The 22,511-nt window shown below is 37.0% G+C and overlaps 1 protein-coding gene, 2 non-coding genes and 1 pseudogene across 3 annotated transcripts; 1 reads left to right on the forward strand and 3 right to left on the reverse strand.

Annotated features, from left to right (window-relative positions):
• Positions 1-785: 785 nt before the first annotated feature.
• Positions 786-5,764, reverse strand: LOC110760727 (uridylate kinase PUMPKIN, chloroplastic-like). The gene is made up of 5 exons (XM_088247804.1): positions 5,298-5,764; positions 2,391-2,538; positions 2,249-2,302; positions 1,708-1,799; positions 786-1,008 (listed from the first exon to the last, which is right to left on the reverse strand). The coding sequence occupies exons 1-5, from the start codon at positions 5,513-5,515 to the stop codon at positions 879-881; spliced, it is 642 nt and encodes a 213-aa protein (XP_088103930.1). The 5' UTR covers positions 5,516-5,764; the 3' UTR covers positions 786-878.
• Positions 5,765-8,541: 2,777 nt separating this feature from the next.
• On the reverse strand, positions 8,542-10,564 carry LOC148296172 (uncharacterized; annotated as a pseudogene).
• Positions 10,565-13,338: 2,774 nt separating this feature from the next.
• LOC148296173 (small nucleolar RNA R71) lies at positions 13,339-13,447 on the forward strand. The gene has a single exon (XR_015834220.1). It is a non-coding gene; the product is annotated as a small nucleolar RNA R71 (small nucleolar RNA).
• An 8,179-nt stretch (positions 13,448-21,626) lies between these two features.
• Positions 21,627-21,733, reverse strand: LOC148296174 (small nucleolar RNA R71). The gene has a single exon (XR_015834229.1). It is a non-coding gene; the product is annotated as a small nucleolar RNA R71 (small nucleolar RNA).
• Positions 21,734-22,511: the final 778 nt, after the last annotated feature.

Consider the following 22,511-nt stretch of genomic DNA (forward strand, 5'->3'; position numbering starts at 1 on the left):
TTTGTTTAGATTGAACACAACAACTGCATCATACGAAAGAATCAATAAGAGCCTGTTGAACATGGTAATAAGTTTGGATATTACAAATACCAAGATCAATCTAAATGGCATTAGGTAAAAAAGATAAAAGGAAAAGAACTGAAAAGCAAAAATTATATATATTTTGGATACTTGTCTGAACATTCCAGTAATGTAATTAAAAAAATTAAAAATAAATAAATAAATAAAACATACCAGGAATGTTGTTTTCCTGACATAAAGTAATGGCAGTCATGTCCATCACTGAAAGATCTTTCGACATCACCTCCTGATATGTTAGATTATCAAGAAGACGGGCATTTGGGTTACACCTTGGATTGTCGTCGTAAACCCCATCAACATTTGTAGCTTTCAGTACAACCTCTGCATTGACTAGATCAACAGGAAAATGTAAGACAGTTTGAAACAAAGAATATAGTTCGTGAACTTACCAAGATTTCTAGTTTTGAACACAACCTCTACATTGAATGAAATATAATAAAATTTGAAGCAAAGAAAATAGTTACTTAATTGACCTTTTCCATCACAGATAAGTTGAAATTCAGCAATCAGGATTATACGGTGCCACAGTCAAGACAGTGTTAGAACAAACTTGGTATATTAGTAACTTTGGGCAAATTTTGAAATATTTTGAAACATACTATATAAATGATTTTGAACCACATTGGTTTGCCTCACTATGATAGATATCATGAAGTCTCATTAAGCCAAGGCAGCACTCAAACACAAAAGATTCAACTTACTTTCTGCACCACGAAGTGCTGCAGCAGTATCTGTGGTAAAGAATGGATTTCCAGTTCCTGCTGCAAAGATCACTACCCTCCCTTTCTCCAAATGCCTCACAGCCCTTCGACGTATGTAAGGCTCTGCAACCTCAGCATACGAAACGCAGTCACCACTCGAGTAGGGATGCCTATACTTTCCATTGTTGCTTGAAGAAATATTGAATTCATGACAGTTGCCAACATCCTATAAAATTGAATGTAAACAGTAAATAGAAAATAAAAGAGGAGAAATATGCATACTTCAAAGAAAGTTTCTAAGCTTAAAAAAAAATATAATAATCCCTCCAAACCCCAATTTTCATGTCATATAAGGCAAATATTGCTCAACTTTCGCACACGAACCACTACCCATTTCCTTTATTTCGACATTTTAAAGTTGGAAATGGTAAATATTGGGAAATTTAAGTTAAACTAGTGAGTGAAGGGAGTATTGTGGTCTACTAAGTGGTGCTAATTACAATATAGCCCACATTTTGTACAGGACCTACAAGCATTGCTAAATGACTAGGAACAAAGTTCCTGTTTCTATATCTTTAGTGTTACAAAACAAAAGTATCTGGTACAATCAGGAGGGAGGGAGAGAGAGAGAGAGAGAGAGAGAGAGAGAGAGAGAGAGAGAGAGAGAGAGAGAAAGAGAGAGAGAAAGAAAGCATATGGATGAAAAAGCACTACAGTCCAAAACTTCAAAAATAGCATTTTGCATCTACAACTTCATTTTAATTTTATGCTTCTGATATAACATATCTTGTTAGATTGAAAGATCAACTACTCAAGAATCAAATTATCCCAAGTCCACAATACATGAAAACACAACTGCATAATACCAAAAATCCTGACAGGTGAGATCAAACAACATTCAGTCAATCCCGATAAAAGGAATTACCCAATGTAATCAGCAGATGATCGGTCCGGAACACTGCTTCCAGCCCAGGAAGATCCACGGAAGATATTTCCCCCACCAACCACAATTGCAACCTGAAATATTTTACTAAGATGACTAACACATACCCAGATGCCAATAAACTACGTTTTTGGATTTCATAAGCTCCCTGAATCTCATTAGTACAATCTGATGAGCTATTTATAAGAATATTAAACCATTGGAACAATTCCAATTTATGCAATGCCAACATTATGCTGGATATTTCAATTAAAAAAGCCTACAATCCAATTCTTCTTATCCTGAATCATTTCCCAGTCTGCATGTTAATCTGTGCATAGATAATTCTGGAATCCCAAAATTTCACTAAGTTTAACTATATAAAACAGTTTTTGTAATCATCAACCTCGCATGAAAATAATATCACAAGGAAAATATTAATATTACTTTTTTGGGTGCGTGTGTACACACCCCTACCTTCAAGTACATAAAGAGAACAGGCCCTGTAAAATACAGTTCTCTAATGTAAAGCATTGAACGTTACCTCAATGCCAAGGCGAGTCACTGATGCAACCTCACTTGCAATTTCCATTGTTACCTAATATTGTAAGGGGAAAAATACTCCTATTTCAGAAACCAAGAAAAGAAGGATAATTATCACAGAATGGTTGAAGAATTTATCAGACCTTTGGGTCAATATTCTGTGTGTGATCTCCAGCAAGTGCTTCTCCGCTTACTTTAAGCAAGACCCTTTGCCATTTATAAGATGTTCCAGACAAGCAATTTCCATTCATTGTCACCCCAAAGGGAGCCATAGATGGCATTTTAGTATGTCTGTAAAACGACATGAAGTTAACAAAGTAGAAACTGGAGAAATGGTGTCTAAATTAACAGTAGAAGACTAATACAAGAAGAAAAATCATTGCAATTTTCTCAAAATTCAACAACCAAGAATGCAACATACCCTTAAAGTACTATCCCTGAGTAAAAACAGCTAACAACAGCAATAATTCCTTGAACAGGGGTGAAACATCCAGGGGAAGACAAAGGGTTCAAGCACAGATTGATTATTATATATTTTACAAGATTGGATATCTCACCACAAAATCAAGTATTTATAAGGGAATAATTTCTTGACTAGCTCAGGAGTGTGTGCTAGTCAACTAAGGACCCACCCAGTGTAACTGAGATCGCTACAGCCCCTTGCTACTGCAATCCGGATTTAGGACCCAAAACATGGTGCAATCTCACTCTGGATCACTACGAAAAGAAAAATATACAAGAAAATTATCTTTCTATTGGTGAAGTACAAATGTGGTTGAAAAGATATTTAAAGTAACAAAGCAACCCTAATTAGAGTTCTAATGTGTCATGTGGTCCGAAGGAGTGAACTAATTATAGCTACCTCCAGCGCACCACGTTCTAACTAAAGTAACATACAATGTAACCATGCTTATATCACATAGAAGATTGGACAACGCCCTATGTAAAATTGATCCACCAGTTGCAAGCCACTTTGTGACTGGCCCAAATATGGTCACCAAGAATCAGAATATTTGAGCATATGAGAACTTGGGAGCCATATTTAGACCAATGGTCTGTAATACTTTGTAAATTATCATGCACTTGCAGCATGCAAATTCTACACCACAGTAGTAGCTACCATATTTCTAATCACTCCAATACTGGTGATGGATGTGTATAACATCGTGTGAACATACACATGCCAATTAATCGAAATAACGAGTCCTAGAATGTTCTGAAAGAACACAGATGATGCAAAGGGAAGATGTTTGTAGCTAGTGCTATGAGCCAAGAAAAAACTTCATTCTCTACACACCAACTTAAATGCTGAATGCAAAAATGACAATTCTCATCAACACGCGTGTATGTGAAGAGTAGAGATTCTACGGTCAATTTTCACCTACATTTTCTTTTTAATGAATAAACTCAGATCAGTTGACTAAACCCATGAATTTGAAGCAATTTTTTAATTGTGGTTGATATACTGTATCATCATGGGTTGGAGCGCCCATGAACATATGCTGCTTAATAATATATTGCTGGATCTGTAATTTCGAGGGGATATTGCAGATTTTGGGTTAGCTAGATTGAAGGAGACTCCGGTTGTTTCTAGAGTACGATGAGTCTACATGAATGGTGGGCACCGAGGGTTGGAGGGAAACAAGGAGTTGGTGAAGAACGAAAAGTATGGAGCAGAGGATAATGGATATGTGGTTGAGGATAAGGATTGATGTTTAAGGAAAATGGATTCATGGGTAGAGATGGAACAAATGGACTATGTAATTGGAGTGCAAGTTAATGGATATTGTGAATAGGATGTTAAGGAGTGACTAAGTAAACTGAAATGCTCATTTAAGTAGTGAATTGTCTGGAAATTTTGAGAGTACACATAAAACCCAGACATGTAAGAAACAAAAGAAAATAGCCCAGAAAGCTATTCTACCTATAAACACAGTCAAAACACAAAAATAAGCCAGATTACTGAATTGCAGCACCACAACTCCCATGAATAATGAAGGGTGGAATATCTCTAATGATGCCCAAATATGTACTCTCCCACAACGAAATGGTCTCCTCCTCCACCCTCCAAAATGAAGCCCAAAAACTACCATTTTTATTGTTCACAGCATCCATGGGTGCAATCACATTCAATCTGGGAATATTTACATAACATTGAAATTTAATACAAAGTTTAAGGACCAAAGTAATATTAAAGTTCTTCACTTTCACTAACAAACCTTATCAAATTATTGCAACCATTTTATTTCTTTTGCAACTTTTGAAACTTACAGAGCATAAATAAGAATGTTCTAAAAATTAACGTTATGATTTCCCCACTCAGTCAACCAAAACAATCACAACAATGGGAAAAAAAGCTTAGTTCAAATAATTAATAAATGAAACACGAATGCAGTTGAATTCTGAATGAAAAGGGGCAAGATTAACTGACACAAATACAGTTGAATTCTGAATAATAAAGGGGAAGGATTAACTGACATTAATTCTTTGTACGATTTCCTTGCTGATCTTGCAGTCGAATTTGATGTTTTAATCATGCTCGTTCAATTTTTCAATGGGATATCTCTAACCATTCAATTGATGTGGTACTAAACATACACTTACCATAAACATTTTCATACTAGAAATGAACCTACTTTGTCGGATGCTTGCCCACATTAGATAAACTTGAAATTAGGTGAATATTAGATACATGATTAAAGCATCGGAAACAAAAACTGTTCCTATAAAATATATTAATCTGTACCACAAAAGTATAATAACTAGCTAGTTTTACACCATTGCTAATTGGTACTGCCCACACTAAAATGATTAATAGTCTCAAGGAACATGGCTTTGAACATAATACAGCCATTCATAAACCATAAACTTACTAAAAAAAATCATAACCACCATCAACCGAGAACCCCAGTCCAATTCCAAGAGTTCCACTTAGACATTTCTACAAACACCTAATACCCCTAGTTCTTTCCAAACTTCACCATAAAACCGGAATTTCGTCACTACCCATTACATCAATCATAGAAGGAAAGTCACTTGTAGTCCCATACCTTACGTTCGCAAAGTCCGAACTGGAATCCATTTCAGAAGATGAGCAGTTAACCACCAACCGCCCATGCAAGTGTTGATTACTCACCAACAAACCATGGTAACGGGAACTCAAAGAACTCAGAGACGAACATGAAAATGAAGAGGGCAAAGAAGAAGAGGAGGAGGATGAGACCGTATTGAAAGAAAGAATAGGGACAGAGGAGGTGGAAATTGCCATAAAAAACTGAAAATTAAATTTTTTTTTTCAAAGTCCTAGCGCCAAGCTCTCGTTCCAGTAGTACTCAGCTTCAGCAAAGATAACTCTCTGTCTCCTTTTCTGGTATTTTTTTTTTTTTCCCCATTTTCTTGTATATTTTTAAAGTTTCTTTTAGGTCAATAACGTCCTTTTTGTTGTGTTTGTGGGAATCTTAAATTAAATGTCTTTTTGACATTTTTAGACATGGGCCCATTTCATCCAAATATTGAGCTGCCCTTGGTGGTGATGGGTTCTGTTTTATCAGAATTCTACTAACGTTCTCGATGTCGGTATCATCAATCTTGCCGAGAGAGGAATTGTGAATTATGTAGCACAGACATTCCATAAGGCTGAAGTATCGGAGTGTCTGACACACGGACACGCCTCGGACACAATTTGAACATGGGTCAACGATCAACTGAAGTCAAAACACGGCAAGGACCATTTTGGAAATTTTAAAATAAAAACCTAGGTCACAACATAATTATTGAAACAATTGTGGGCATATTTGAAATAGTTTTAAAAAGTGGGCTTTTCTTCTCTCCCAGCCAGCCGCATCTTTCATAAAAAAAACCCAGCTTTTCTTCTCTCCCTCTCCACATATTCTTTCTTCTCATCTTATTTTAAAGGGTCATTTATTCAAATGGTCCTCAAACTTGTACCCGATTTACATTTTGGCCCCTAAACTAAATTATTTGTTCAAATGATCCATAAACTCTATATTAATTGGTTCATTGGTCCTACCGTTACATTCTGTCAATATTGCTGTCAAATGTAAGGCTAAAATTGTCCATAACCATCCATAAGTCTGGTCTTAAACGACAAAGGCACCATTTTTATCCACCTTCTTCTTCCTATGTTCCCCAAATTGAAACCTAAGTGCAGACGAAAGAGAAATGCCTCATGTACAAGAAGCAGTAGAAGAAGGTTCTTGAATCCATCGCCGAAGTCAGCTATATCGACACGATCATCGAACAAGCCAACGAGGCCGATCGCCTTTTCTCCATCAACAACCCAACCCCAAACCTCCTCATTGACTTGTAAGTTCGAGGGGAGAGAGAGAGAGAGAGAGATTGGTGCCTAAAATATCCACGCCACGGCATAATAGCTCATGTATGTGTATGTGGCTAATCTAATAGTAGAAGGACAAAGAAAGAAAGAACAGGGAAAATCAAATTTGGGGTTTCATTTCATGGGAAAATGAGCTTTAACAACACACACTCCAGCCAATCCAGTCCACAAACGATGCCATCATGCTTTTGCGATGCTGTTGTATTTTTATCAAAGGTTACTAGTGATTTGCCCCCTGAACTTGCACCTAGGTTTCAATTGACCCTCTATTTTTATCAAAGGTTACTGGTAAGGACCCAAACTATTTTTTTTGCCAATATGCCCCAACGTCAAAATCTGCCACTTCCCATCCATTCTGCCGTCAAGTTGGAGGTTACTTTTGTCATTTCGCGTCTCCACTCAACTCAAACCAGGCTTCAACTATCACTTCCTTCTTTTTGGCTCTCTTTTTCCCAAATCAATTTCCCTCCATTTTTCTAACCTCCATTTTTGTACCCTAATAAAAGGGGATCTAGGGTTTAGGAGAAAACCCAATATTACAAGATAAGGAGGTCCTTACCTAGCAGAAGTCATGGAGGTCATGGGTCACAGAGGTGAAATTCACAAGGTGAAGAGGGTAGTTCATGGATGGTGCCTTCAGTCTTTTGCTACTGTGGGAAGACTATGAAAATCCAAACATCTTGGAATGCTGCACATCCAGGGAGGAGGTTTTACATCTGTGGGAAGGTAAGTTTGTAATTGAAAATTTGGGTTGCCGATTAGAAATTTGGACTGATGTGCATATATATTTTATTTTTTTTAAATTTTATGTATCAATTTGTTGTGACAAATGTGCAAAATAGATGTAGATTTTGGGAATGGGGTGACCCACAAATGTGTGAGAGGTCAAAGAAAATTATACATGGGCTGCTACGGAAAATAAACATGATCAAAGATGCAAAAAAGTCTCGGCCAGAGAAGCTGGAAAAAAAAAAATATAGTTTTGGGTGTCTTTTTTATTGTTTGTGATAGTTTTGTGGTTGATGTATGGGAAAGGCAAAAACAATGAAGGATATTTGAAGTTGCCAATGTAATATGAACTAGAAATAAAGGGGAGTGAAACTTAATGAAATGCCATGTATCAGTTGTATGGCAGAGGTGTAATAGATGAACTTTTGGTCTTTTTGTTGAATGTAATGGCATGTATCAGTTGTGTTTTGACAATTTTGTTTCCAATTGCCCAAAAGGTCATATAAGAAAGCAAGCGAATATATGTGTTGCAACACTATCCAACCAAGACATATTCATTCCAAGCAAAGATATCCATTACAAAACATCTGTTCCAACACTAATCCAAGCAAAACATGTGTTCCAACACTATTCCAACCAAAACATGTGTGTTCCACTACTAATCCATTGAAATCAGTCTGAGAATCCTAGGACCATATCAGCTACAAATTCATCAAAATCAAATGTGTTCCAAAACATATCCATTACAATACAAAATAAGCAGTCCTAATGTTTTGGTGTTCCAAAAAACCTTTAAGCCCGATGACCACATATTACCCAAATAAGCAAATCTCAACTACACTCTCCATGGCCTTGATCTTTTTGCTAGAGATACATTTTCTGAGTTTGGTTGAGAAGCATGCTCAATTTGATTTCCCTGTAAAGTAGCACCAGTTTGAGCAAGCTGCCTTGTTAGTTGAGACACTTGCCCCCCTCTTCTCGCTTATTTGAATGACCAAAATAAGCAAATCAGTGAAAATTTGGTTTTAACATTTAATTTAATTATTGAAAGCAAATCAATACATATGGTATTACCCCAAACTTTGTTCTTCTAATAGGTCTAGCTTGGATTGAAGTCTTAGGTTGATCTGGTTGTCTTACATGAACACTTGGCATACTTGTTACTCTTCCCCTACCTCGAACTCTTATTGCCCGTCCCCTGCCTCTAGCTTGTTCCTTGAACAAAAAATAATCAAAAAGTTTATATCAAATAAAGGACCAAAATTGTGCCTTCAACAAAGTTCATATCAACAAAAATAATCACAAAGTTCATGTCTTCCGCCTCTTTCTCCATTGTTGCCACAACTTGCAGAATTGTGACCTTCACCTCCACAAGTTTTACAACAAATGACAATCCCATATCTCCTCAGCTTTGTTGCATTTTTTGGTATCTCACAGATTCCTTTTGCCTACTTGTTATAGGCCTTCCTAGTTGTTTGTGGTAAAGATGTGGCTTGATGGGTCTATGACCTGTTTTTCTCCAGTATTCTTAACTAGGCATTGGAGATATATAACTCTCATAAGCCCTGTCATATGCAACTCTTTTGTAAAGTAAATGCACAAAGTCATAAGGGCTCTTCTCTCTTTTGGCAATTGCAACCATAGAATGCGAACAAGGGATTCCACATAAGTCCCACTTTTTGCAAGTGCACGTGTGCCTGTCCAAATCCACTACATACATCCCACCATGGGTGTTATTAACTTGTTATTTCCCCCCACCAGCATATGATGTTATGCATTGAGCACTCTCAGTTGTTAGCTTCTCAATAATTCCAAAAATCCTAGTACCAACATCATGTGTCCAAACAGTTTCTCTAAGTTTAGCCATTCTTAGCATCAAATAAATTTGAATTCTCTCTAGTAATGTCAGACTTGGCTTATCCCTTGCTTTAATAATAGCTAAGTTAAAAGACTCACACAAATTTTTAATGAGCATATCACACTTAGAATAAGTTGTGAAGTGTGACCTACTCCAATGACTTGTTGGCCTTTCTTGAAGCCATCTGTAAGCTGCATCTAATTTAGATAACATCTTCTCCATTTCTGCTTCAAATGTGGGTATTGTAGTTGATCTAGTTGCTGCCTACAATCTTTGCTTCAATGCTAGTCCACTGTAACTAGCAATCTTGAAATTATTGTGGAGGGTGCCTAACACAATGCTTGTGTTCAGCAGTGGGCATCAAATCCCTAATGGCTTGCCCTAAACCCTTTTGCTTATTTGAAATGAACACCCAACCATTACCATTTTCACACTCAACATTAGCAAAGAAAATCTCCTTAAACCATGTCCAAGTCTCGGTATTTTCTACTTCAACCACATCAAATGCGACAGGGTGTATCCCATTATTTGCATCAATACCAACTGTAGTTAAAATCTATCCTGGATGAGTTCCCTTTAGATGACAACCATCGAAACCCACAACTGGCCTCAATCTTGCAATAAAGCCCTTCTTCAATGCACCAAAACAGATATATATTCTTTTAAATACTGGGTTCTCCCATCGCAAATCAGTCTTGATTAATACAGTGCTACTTGGATTGTTTGCCTTCAACTCGTCACAATAATCCCACAATTTTGCATACTGCTCTTCAATTCTTCCATGTATTATCTCTTTAGCTATGATCTTGGCTTTCTAAAACTGGTTTGCAATGATATCTATACCATAATTCTTCCTCACCATCTTCATGAAATCTGACACAGACATAATAGGATTATCTCTTAAGTCCTCATCAAACCTTTGAGCAAGCCATGAAGAAGTGACAAACTTGGTCTTCTGCATCCTTCCACATACATGCTTAGGTTGATATGTCTTGATCCTAGTAGTAGGCCCTTTGCCCACATAAGATGCATATAGCAACCAATCACACTTTACATCCCTCTTTTCTTTACCATTTTTGCCACCATTTTCTCTATTTTCTTCTTCACCATCTAGCATTTCGTACACATTTTTCTCTATTTGTTTTTCCTTTTTTTTTTTCCAGCCTTTCCTCCACTTCCACACACCACCCTAACCCTGTGAGGGTCATTCTTGACCCATCTCAGTGGCCTAGCACTTGAAACTGCATAGAATCTTATTGCCTTACATTATTCCATGTTAGCAAACTCCATTTCAATATGAAATACTAGATTAAATAAATCAGTCTCCCTTTTGAATTGCTTGAACCTATGAGCTTTTTTTCTACAACTAACCTTTTTCACAACTGTATTTTCATCAACTTCATCTTCCTCTTCTGAAACACTTAGAAGGTCCTCCAAATTGTAGTCATCACTTAGAACATCACCAGGTTCTCTCTATGGTTCTTCAACAGCTTCATCCACTACATGCCTATCAAACCAATTGTCATCTTCTGCTTCCTTTTGTTTGTCTTGTTCTTCATCTGTTTCCTCATAGTCACTATCTATGAACTGCATGCGCTCTTCCTCATTATCCTCTCCATCAACATTTAAATCTTCTTCCTCATCTAGATGCTGCTCCTCATCTTCCTCTTGAGCATCCTCATCTTCATATTCATCATCGGCATCATCAGCAACTTTCACATCATCTTGTACATCTACTTGTATCAATTGTGGTTGAAGCAAATTCTGAAAGTTAAATACAGGTACAAAGGCTTCATTCTCTAACAAGGTGGGTTCTGAAATTTCTGTGATGTACAAACCTTGAACCCTTGATGTAGGTATATCACGCACAAAGTCGAGCACATCCAAGTCTCCTCGAATTGCCACATAACCCAATGTTGTGGACCTATAGTGATAATCGAGTTTTATGTGGTTGTATCCTAGTGATTCAGCAATATCATATAAGTCTAGCATAGAAAACTGATATGTATTACAGTTGTCTGCCCATTGTATAGTACCTCCCACATACTTCCCCTTTTTAAAATACCCCCCATGGTGAATTTCAATAATAAATAACTATGGATCACCTACAAACAACAAAATTTAATTAACTCAGCAACTTCAATTTAATACAACAAACCTACCAATCGAATCCAGCCTTAACTAACATCAGCCACACATAGACAAAGCAAAGCACATGCTTTATTTGGGACCACACTTTTTTCTATTAAAAAAGGAATCTTACAGAAATGCAAGAAGATAGAAGAATCAAATTCTACCGACAACCTATGGACCACAACCACTTAAACAATGAAAAGAAAGGGAAAGTTGAAGACTTACTATACGTGGGAGCATGCCCCTTGATTGTAAGATCAAATTCTTGGAGAAGCAAAATCCATCTAATCAATCGTGATTTGGCTTCCTTCTTTGTCAATAAATACTTCAAGGCCGAATGATCTGTAAAAACAACAATTTGTGAGCTCAAAATATATGATCTAAACTTTTCCAATGCAAAAATCACAGCAAGCAATTCTTTTTCAGTTGTAGTGTAATGTTTCTATGCACTATTCAAAGTTCTACTTGCGTAGCAGATAACAACAGGCTTCTTGTCTTTTCTTTGGCCTAACACTACCCCAATAGCACCCTCACTAGCATCACACATTATTTCAAAAGGCATAGATCAATATGGGGGCTGCATTATAGGAGTTGATGTTAGCATTGTAATAAATTTCTCAAATGCTTCTTGACATGCAAAATTCCAATCAAATTTAGCATCTTTCTCCAAGAGATTATTCAATGGCCTTACAATTGCACTAAAATTTTGTATGAATCTCAGGTAGAAACCTGCATGTCCCAAAAAAGATCTAATATCTTTAACAGTTTTAGGAATAGGCAAATTAGCAATTAAATCAATTTTTTACTTATTCACTTCAATTCCTTTGTGCTTGCATATGTTGAATATGTTTCTTGCTTGCATATGTTGAATATGTTGAGCTCCAATGTCATGTTCCCAAATGATAGTTGCACAAGTCCAGTCCTGCAATTTATATGAGCATTAGATGTAGCAAGAAATGGTCTTCTAAGAATAACAGGAATTTGAGAACTAGAATGCACAAATGGTTCAGTATCCAAAACTATAAAATCAACTGGAAAATAAATTTTTCTACCTGAATCATCACATCTTCCACCATACCTCCTGGGATTTTAACTGAACGATCAGCCAATTGCAATGTTACTGAGGTGGGTTTTAATTCACCAAGACCCAATTGCTTATAAACTAGGTAAGGCAACAAATTAACACTAGCACCCAAATCCAATAAAGCTTGTTCAATGCTAAAATTCCCAATAATACAAGAAATTGTGGGACAACCTGGATCTTTGTACTTGAGTGGAGTATTAGTTTGAAGAATTGTACTTACATTTTCAGTTTAGGGTGCTCTTAATCTCACCAATGTCTTGTGCATTCTTTGGATTTGTGGTAGTTTGACTTTGCATGAATTGCTTCATAACATCTTCCAAATTTGATGACGATGATTGTCCTTCCACCTATTGAGAATAATAAAAAGAATTAGATTTTTGTTGAGGCACATTATTATTAGTATTATTTCTTCAATTGAAATTTGGGTGGTTTCCCCATCTTGGATTATAAGTTTCAGAAAAAGTGAATGGTTTTTAAAATTGATTCACAAAGTTTGCTAGATCATGCAACATTTCTCTGAAAGCTGGAAGTGTTGGACACTCTTTTGTTACTTGTCTCATGACCCCACAAACTTCACAAATCTCAAAAATTTATTGACTTGCAATTGAATTAACTTTTTGAGGCAATTTTGATTTTAGGGTTTCAACTTCCCTAGCCATTGTTGCCAATTGAGCTTTGAGACTATCTTCCTCCTTAAGGTGATAAATACTACCGTTGAAAGGATTAATAGAAGATTTTGTCTTTTGGGAATTATGCTCAAATGTCTTGGGAGTGCTCCAAATATGAGATTTCTTTGCAATTTCATCAAGAAAATCAAAAGCATCTTCAGGATCTTTATACATAAAATTTCCATTGCACATCATCTCAATAAATTGTCGAACTTTAGTTGTTAAGCCATCATAAAAATGACTTACCACCCTACATCTTTCAAAACCATGGTGAGGACATAACATTAAAAAATCTTTAAATCTTTCTCAAGCTTGAGGTAAAGACTCAGTATCTTTATGAGAAAATGTGGTCATCTGTCTTTTCAAAGAATTTGTCTTTTGAATTGAGAAAAATTTCTTAAAAAATTCAGTATGCATTTCAAGTCATGTTCCAATTGTCCGTGGCCTTAGAGAATAAAGCCAAGTTTTTGTTTTATCTTTCATATGGAAAAAAAATTAGCAAAATTGTATCAACCTACACCCTTGTGTTGGAAAAGTTCCAAAAACTTCCTCAAACTCACACACATGTGAGTATGGATTTTCATATTCCATTCCATGAAAAGTTGGTAAAAGTTGTATCATGCCCGGTTTAAAATAAAAAATTTGACCATTTAAAGGAAAAATGATGCAAGATGGCGTACTTGTACAAGCAGGGTGTAAATAATCATGTAATGTCCTAACAAGTAGATTCTCATCGTTATGAACACTATGATTCTCATCATTATGAACACTATGATTATCTTCATCATTTTGGGCCACTTCCAATACATTATTATTATTATTGTTCTCAGCCATTTGTGATGAAGTTTGGTCAAATTGAGGTCTCTTTGCAAATCTACCAAACCGATCACGATAACTCATAAACAAGATAAAAGAAGCAACAGATAAAAAAAACCTAAACTAATTTTTTTTTTTTATAATAAAAAAACTAAGACAAAAGCAAACAAAAAACACCAAAAATGAAAATAAAAAACAGAAATGAAAAATTGAGTTTGATAAGCCTTACCGAATTAGCTTTGAAAACTAAAACCGCAAACCTTAACAATGAATTTCATTGTACTACTTTTCACTTCACCGCTCCCCAGCAACTGCGCCAAAAACTTGTTGCGTCTACCCAAGTGCAAGTAGTCACACGTAGTAATAATCTTGAAAGTCCAAGTATTGTACTCTCAAGGAGAATGTAGGCAAATGTCTACACACAAAGATATAATTAAACGTACCAAAATAAAAGTGACAAGCAAAATGGAAAAGTAATTTGATTTAATTGTTGTAGAGATTGAGTTTAAAAATGAAATATCAATAATGGAAATGCCAAGGCATCAAGGTTCAATTCTTTAAGCAAAATATGTTTCATACTCTTTAATCCAAATGATAACTCGATTAAAATTATCATTGAGAAACTTTAACCGGAAGATAAAAAACTGAAAACCAATTTAATTTTTCAATGTTCTCTTTTATTAATGATTGTTCAGAAAATGGAATTGCTTATTATCTACTCTTTTAATTTAAAAGCATGCTAAGTCAGTTCTTAACAATAAGAAAAATATAATTGAACTCATGAAAAGATAGTAGCACTTAACATCAATCAAAATAAAAGGATATGAAAATATTGAACAACCAAAATTAAGAATTTAGCAATTCATACCGTATATTGGATTAAAGAAAAATTCACAAACTCAAAGGACATTCCCTTTAGCCTTAACTAGAGTTCTAGCAACTCATTACAAAGGAAAACACAACTAAATTATGAATGAAATGCATAAAGAAATCTGTCGTGGTGGTCCCCTTGCCAAATAAGTTGATAGGTGATTTATAGTAGTCAATGAGGTGAGTGGAAAGTTAATACATTCATGGTGGGTAATAAAGGGTTTAAGTGATGGATTAATTGGATTAAACATGTGTTGATGGAGAGTTAGTGGAAAAGAAATAACGGTGAGGTAGTGGGCATTAAATGGCTATGAATGACATGAAATAGGCTCTTTAGCTTCAACGATTTTGTCTTCTCTTCTCCCTCTTTACTTCTCTTTATAATCACAATAATCCCACAATCAATTCTTCAATAAAATCCACCAGCAATTCTCTTTACACTTGGCTTGAACTTGGACAAATATATATCTTCATATTTTGGCTTTCCAACTTCCTACAAAAGATAAATTCACCTAATAAGTTCACCAAATTAATACAGAAAATTCATAAATCCAATTGGTGAGAATAAAATGTAACAACAAGTGAAATTATATTTATTAAGCCAAAATTATATCATCAAGTCTCCAAAATATTATTAAAAAGATGTAATTTGAGACTCTCATCAATTGCCACATCCCAAAATTGTTTGTTTCATCAAATTTTTCCACTTCAAACTTTGCATTCTGAATAGTAGTTCTTGCAAGCTCCATCTTGATTCCAAAAGGATTTTCATCTTACCTTTCAGACATCTTCAACAATCAAGGCTCTGATACCACTTGTTGTGCCAAAAGCACCTAAGCCTTATGGAAGCAACCCAAAACCAACCCACAGGATAATATAGGAAATAAATGCAAGAACACGAAAAATGATAGAGACGAAGATTTAACGAGGTTCCTCACAATCAGTGTAACTAGAGTACGTCCCCAAAGCCACAGGAGGAAACAAATTCACTATGAACAAATTTGGATGTTTACAAAGTGTTTGGCAACTTCACAACCCAAAGCCCCAAATGCACCCAATACCACTCACTCACAACAATGAACCAATAATCACACTCACAACCAAATGGAAGTAACAATTAGTGTGATTCTCTCAAATTATGATCTTCACCCAAACAAAGGAGAGAGCTTTCTCTCTTGAACCAAATGGTGGCTATCAACAACAACTCCAAACTCTCTACACCATATGTTGCAAATAAGATGCTTATATAGGTGGCCACCAAAAACCTAAGCATGTGGCTCTCACATGACCAACTTAAAAACAAATGGACCACTTCATATTGGACCCTCCATTTTAGAAAGCCCAAAAATAAATGAAGCCAATTTTTTTAATAAAACCATCCCTAAGAGTCAGACATTCTGCAACAATAATGGAAATTTGTCCAATTTTCTTTGCACCAGCAAGCATCACATGCCCATCCCAGTTTCTTATTACAAAACATGTAGTCACAACCTCATTGCGAATTGAGCCATCAAAGTTTAGCTTCATCCAACTAGTGGGATGAGACTCCCATTTAATGGAGGCGGGGAGTGATTGTTTTAAGTGCTGGTGAGAATTTTCCTTCCAAATAATTCACCCCAATATGATTTGCCACATTCAGCACTCTGGCAGGGTGAGGGGAAATATCTTGGAAAATCTTAAGGTTTCTAGCTTCCCAAATTTGCCAACAGATAAGGATTGCTGGAAGAAGGGTTGTGGTGTGCCAAACACTTAAGGCAAACAGGCATTCTAGGAAGAGGTGGTTAATGGTTTCAATCTGATTCAAGCACAAAGGGCATTCAGGGTTCAGATGAGGGAGGAATTTGTGGAGACGGCTTTTAACTTGTAATATTTTACGAATCAGCAACTAAGAAAGAGCTTAACCTTAAGGGCAAAGTAAGCCCCACATTTTCTTCAACAGGGTAGTTTGGGGGTGGGATATAGTATCCTGTACTTGAACATTGTAAGCACTTTTTATTGAAAACTTTTCATTAGGGCTAGGACCCCAGCCTAATTGATCATTCAAAGGGAAGAGGGGGATTGGGATTGTAAGAATTTTTTCAGTAATGTCTTCATCAAGAATTTCTTTCAACTTTTCTTTGTTCCAAGATTGATTAATGATAAAACCTGAAACCAAAATATTAGTATTGTTGAGGCCCAAAAAATTCAAGGCTGGGCCCAAATATATTTCTAGCCCAGTACGACACCTAATTTGGGAAGAAACCCAACTTGGGTACGCAAGAGTTCATCATATATGTTTGCACACGTGCCACACCAAGCAAATAAGCAACACGTCACGCTACAAGCTTAAGTGGGCCCAAGCCACGCGAATGCCTGGGGCTTGCTGAGCGTGTTGTGATATGAATGGTTACGAGTTTTCATGAGGCCCATTGATGAGCCGAGAAATGGAAGTTTTGAGCTGCTTGGGAGCTCCGAAACTCAAGCCTGTTTCTTAAGCCCAAATATGTGGGTAAGCATAAAGGAGAGAAAATAGCCCAATACTTTAGGAAAAATAGCCCAATACTCTAGGAAATTAGCCCATTCCCTTAATGAGCTAACCCATCACTTTAGGAAAGCCCAAGCAACCAAGGAAAATATCTATAGTCTCTAGCACTTAGCTGGAAACAAGAACCACGAGACGAGCCAAAATATCCATGTATGCAGGCTGCTAGGAATCTCCAGCACATGGCCAAAGACAAATCCCAACACTAGCCATCCAAAAAACCAAAGGATACTTGAGCAAAACACCCTTTAGACCAGTGCCATTACCCACTCATTTCTCCTACCAGCTCTTGCCATGAAATAAGGGAGGAAAGGAGAGATGTTAGTCAAAAATAGGAGTTCAACACTGAAGCAACTGTGGGAAGGCCTTAGAGCTCCCAAAAATCTTGTCTTTGCGTGTTTGGATAGAGGGAGATTTCACAAAATAGGGTGAATCGAAAGGAGAGAAGAGAAATGAAAGGGAAGACTTGGCAAAATTGGAGAGAACCCATTAGGGTTTCTTGGAAAGGAGGAGTTTCCAACGGCTATAAAAAGGGTCATCTCCTACCCATCAGAACCAATCACATCAAGAGAGCAAGCATCATCTCTCATCCTTGAACACACATCCAGAGAGCAAGCATCTCTTCCCATTTTCTCTTCTAGTAAATCGTTCCAGAGCTTGACAGAGTTTTCATAAAGCTGCCGAAAACTACTCAATACACCCATTATACTCCTCATCTCTCCCTCTCTTTAACAAACCTTCTTAGAATCCCTTCCCCCTTTCCTTAGAACCCCAGTTTCTCATAGGAACTCACAGCCCTCTCTCTCTCTCTCTCTCTCTCTCTTTAATGCTAACTCATGATTGCTTTGCTCCCATGCCACAAGCTTCTCATGCCAAGCTAAGAATCTATCTGTAAGCGACCGTTGTTTTTGTTGGTGAAGATAACCAAGGTGCTTCTTAAGGCTCCACTACCCTTTCGAAGCATTCTTGGGGTTTGATTCTTGAACTCAGACACAGGGGGTAATTTCACCCATTTGTTCCTTAGGTAGCCCATCCCATTTGTAGTTGCAGGAATGAAAAAGCCCCTACAAGTATCAATATAGGAATCAAATCAATAAGGAATTGACATGCCATTTCCCACAATCCAACTGATACCCATATTTAGCACTGATCTAGCATCCAAGATGGCTTTCCAGACAAAAGAATAAGAAGGTTTTTTCTTGAGGGCTAAGAAGCAATCCCTTCTAAGATATTTTTTAACAACAATTTGTGCCCACCTATTAGAGTTGTCAGTTAGACGATTGAAAAGAGAAGGAGATCTCACACCAAGTCCCCCCATGTCTTTAGGAAGGCAAGCATCCTTCCAAGCCATAGAAGGAACCTTAGTGGAAGATCCCCAAAAAAATTATCTGCAGCTAGTGTTCATTTCTTTACTAACTTCCTTAGGACATTTAAAACAAGATAAGGTATGATTAGGGATTCCAGAAATACTAGACTTGATCAAGGTCAGTCTACCAGCCCTAGAAAGGGTTTGGGCTTTCCAACCAGCAAATCTACCCTTAATTCTATCAATCATAAGCTTTCCATTGAGGGGGTCTTTGTTCGGTTCATTTTTACACATGATTTTTCATGTTATTCACCCACTATTTTGAGTTAGTTCTTGACATTTTATAGCTTTTTACTTCTTTTTTGTGTTTTAATAGGTTTTACTTTGGTTTGTATGAAAATGAGCTAAAAGTGCATTATTTGATATAAATTCTGTTTTTGTTCATTTTCGTAGGTCAACTTCGTGGCCTTGGATCAACATGTTCCGGTCCTTGGATGAGGTGATGATCTTCATAAGACTTGTTCCAATGGATGTTGACTACAACATATCCAAATTTGAGCTCCATTGGATAAGTATTGCCTATCCAACCAATCCAGCATGTTACCACAGCTCTGGAAATCCGAGTTGGCCAGTTTTCACCTCCACTTAGTGTGATCTTACTTCTACTTGTTACCATGCCTTTCGTAACAATATTTTACTTTAGTTAAGTGGAATTTTCTGAGAGTATATTTGTGAGGACAAAACTTCATCATGAGAGGAGACAAGAAAACAAAGGCAAAAGTGTGCCATGATGAAAAGGAGGAGAGAGAGGAGCATAGAGAGGAATCAATTGACTTTGGGGCAGCAGCTAGGCAACGGATCATTCATTCAGTTTTTATTACATTTTGCAGAGACTTTCTAAAAGCTGGGAGCTAGAGAGCTAGAGGAGGAAGACAAAGTCATCCAAGCAAGAAGTGGAAGAGATTTCCACCATTGAAGACCTTGAGCTTCCACCTTCACAAAAGCTGTAACTTCTTTCTAGTTTTATTTCGAATTTGTGTTTGAAATGATTATGAGGAACTAAACTCCATAGCTAGGGCTTAGGTTGAAGCCCTAAACATGAATACCTTATTGTTTTGATGCTTGAGTGTATGAATTTCTAGATATTGTTGATGAATTCCAATTCACCAAATTAATCTATCCTTGATGTATGTTCTTCTTTGATTGATCACCTTTGAAAGCATGCTTCTTGAGATTGTTGGGATTATGTGTATCCTCATGTTATCCTAAGCCATAAATGGATGAAGTAAGAATCATCCATGTGAATTGGTTTCTTGAATACCTAATGTAAACACCATGCTATTAGGATTCTTGTGATGTTCATATTCTCTTTGAACTTAATGGGTTCTCCTTGTAATTGAATCGAAGTACGAACCATACCTAGGTTCGGTTATGAGGAGGGCACAAGTATTGTAGCACGAACCATGCACTTTACGTATATTAGAGAGAATCAATGCGTCTTGAGCCACGACCCATGGTCTTGATTGCGAACATCTTCATCAACACGTTTAGAGTTCATCACTTGAGTATTCATGAACTTGGGTAGAATTGTTTAGGGTGGATTCCGAAACCCTAGTGTTTGTTACATTTTGATTTCACATCTTGATAATTCATCTCTTCCATTCTCATTTAAATTCGAAGTCCATTTACTTACATGCAATAGAAATAGATCACTTGAACCAAATCAAAACCCCCCCCAATGTGTGTGTGAGTTGCGTGTTTGACACGTTACGTGTCTTTGTTACTGAATTTTATTTCTTTCTGTAATTATTTTGGACTTTTGGTCCGCGTTGTGTTCTTCCATTTTCTGTGCTGAATCCAACCGTATAAAGAACGTGAATTTTGGACGTACGGTTGGAAAGTTATAGGCAAAACACTGGACAGAGGTCGAAACTGAAAAACAGAGAAAACGAATCTGCCCAAAAACGACCGGTCTCTTTTACCTGACGACCGGTCTCTTTAGCACTGTTCATAGGTGATAAATGGGTGATAAAAGGGTGATAGAAAATGCTGTTTGTGTTTTTGTTTAGTTTTCTTGTGTTGTTTCATTTCGTTTACACTTCTTTACTCATTTTTAGTTTCCATTTTGCATTTGTGCATTTGTGGTGTGTCAATTAAGTGTTCTTTACGTACTCAAATTAGAACTTATAGGAAGCCGACAAGTTCTTCGTGGGATCGACCCCGTACTTACATAATCTATACTTCAATAGATTCGTGCACTTGCGGGTATTTTTAATTGGTTGTTTGCACATTAATTTGTGTCCTCTTAGGAATGCAACAATTTTTGGCGCCGTTGCCGGGGAACTGGCACGGTTGCTTATATGTTTTGTTTGAGTATATTTAGAGTACTTAATTTTATTTTCATTTTTTTTCCTTGTTTGTCATTTCATTTTATTTGAGTTTGTTTTTGTTTTCTTCTTATTGCAGGAACATTTTGCTTATGTCCCTTCTGAATTTGGATATTTCATTAGATAGCACTGTAGAAGATATCCAAGCTCAAGCTTTGAGAGAAAGGAACATCCAACTAGCTGTGTCTACTCCATTGCCTTTTTCACTCTCGCCATTTTCATCATCACCAAGCTCACCAAAAGTCGAGTCACCTCCACCTTCACCAATGGCGGCAGCAGCTGCAAATGCGGAACTTACTATGCAAGAATACTCTTCACCGCCAACAACTGGACAACCATCTTGCATAGTATATCCCGCAAGCACTTTGGAAAACTTTGAGTTGAGATCGGGCATGATACACATATTGCCTAAGTTCTTGGGAAATCCTGGAGAAAATCCTAATGCACATATCCTAGACTTTGAGGAAGTGTGTTCCACAATAAAGATCGAAGGCATGAGTAGTGATGAGATAAGAATGAGACTTTTCTCATTTAGTTTGAAGGATACAGCAAAGGAATGGCTTCACTATCTACCTCCAAATTCCATCACAACGTGGACGGATCTTGCTACAAAGTTCTTGCAACATTTTTTCCCAGCACAAAGGACAAATGAACTCCGAAGTCAGATTACAGGAATTCTGCAAAGGCCGGGAGAAAGCTTCCAGGATTATTGGGACCGTTTCAAGAAGCTTCTAATCACTTGTCCGCATCATAACATACAAGCTTGGCTTCTAATGCAACACTTCTATGAAGGACTTTTTGAAGCGGACCAAAATAATGTGAATGCAGCTGCAGGAGGAACTATAATGACCAAGACTCCAACAGAATTGCGAGCAATATTTGATCTTGTTGCTGCAAATGCTCGCCAATATAATTCAAGGCAAAGACCAGTCAGAAAAGGGGAATCCTATGATGTAAGTACCCTTTCTAGTATGGAAGCTCAGATTGCAAACCTAACCAACATGGTGAAGAAATTGGCACCGGGATCATCCAAGGTTTGTGCATTTTGCTCCACAATTGGTCATGACACTGAAGATTGTCCCTTGGCACATGAGGAAGCAAATGCAGTGGGCTCATTTCAGAGAAATCAGTGGCCTAAGAATGATCCTTTCTCACAAACATACAATCCGGGGTGGAGAAATCATCCAAATTTCAGGTGGAGTGACAATTCGAATGTTCAACAAGGGCCAACTCAACCATCTCAAGGGCCAACTCACCCACCTCAAGGTCAACAACATACTCGCCCACCTCATGGTCAAATGCACTACTACAATCCACCACAACCACCACCTCAACCACAATCTACAGGAAAATCTTTGGAAGAACTTGTTGCTTCCATGGCTAGAAACACAGATAGTTTCATCACTGAGACAAAAAGCTACATGCAGAGGAATGACACCCACATGCAGAAAACGGATAAGGCCATTTCCAATCTAGAAAATCAAGTGGGGCAAATTGCTCAAGCTTTGAGTCAAAGGGAACCTGGTATGATGCCT

The sequence above is a fragment of the Prunus avium genome, chromosome 2 (genome assembly GCF_965620075.1).
Source record: "Prunus avium chromosome 2, drPruAviu1.hap1.1, whole genome shotgun sequence".
Classification (NCBI taxonomy): Eukaryota; Viridiplantae; Streptophyta; class Magnoliopsida; order Rosales; family Rosaceae; genus Prunus; species Prunus avium.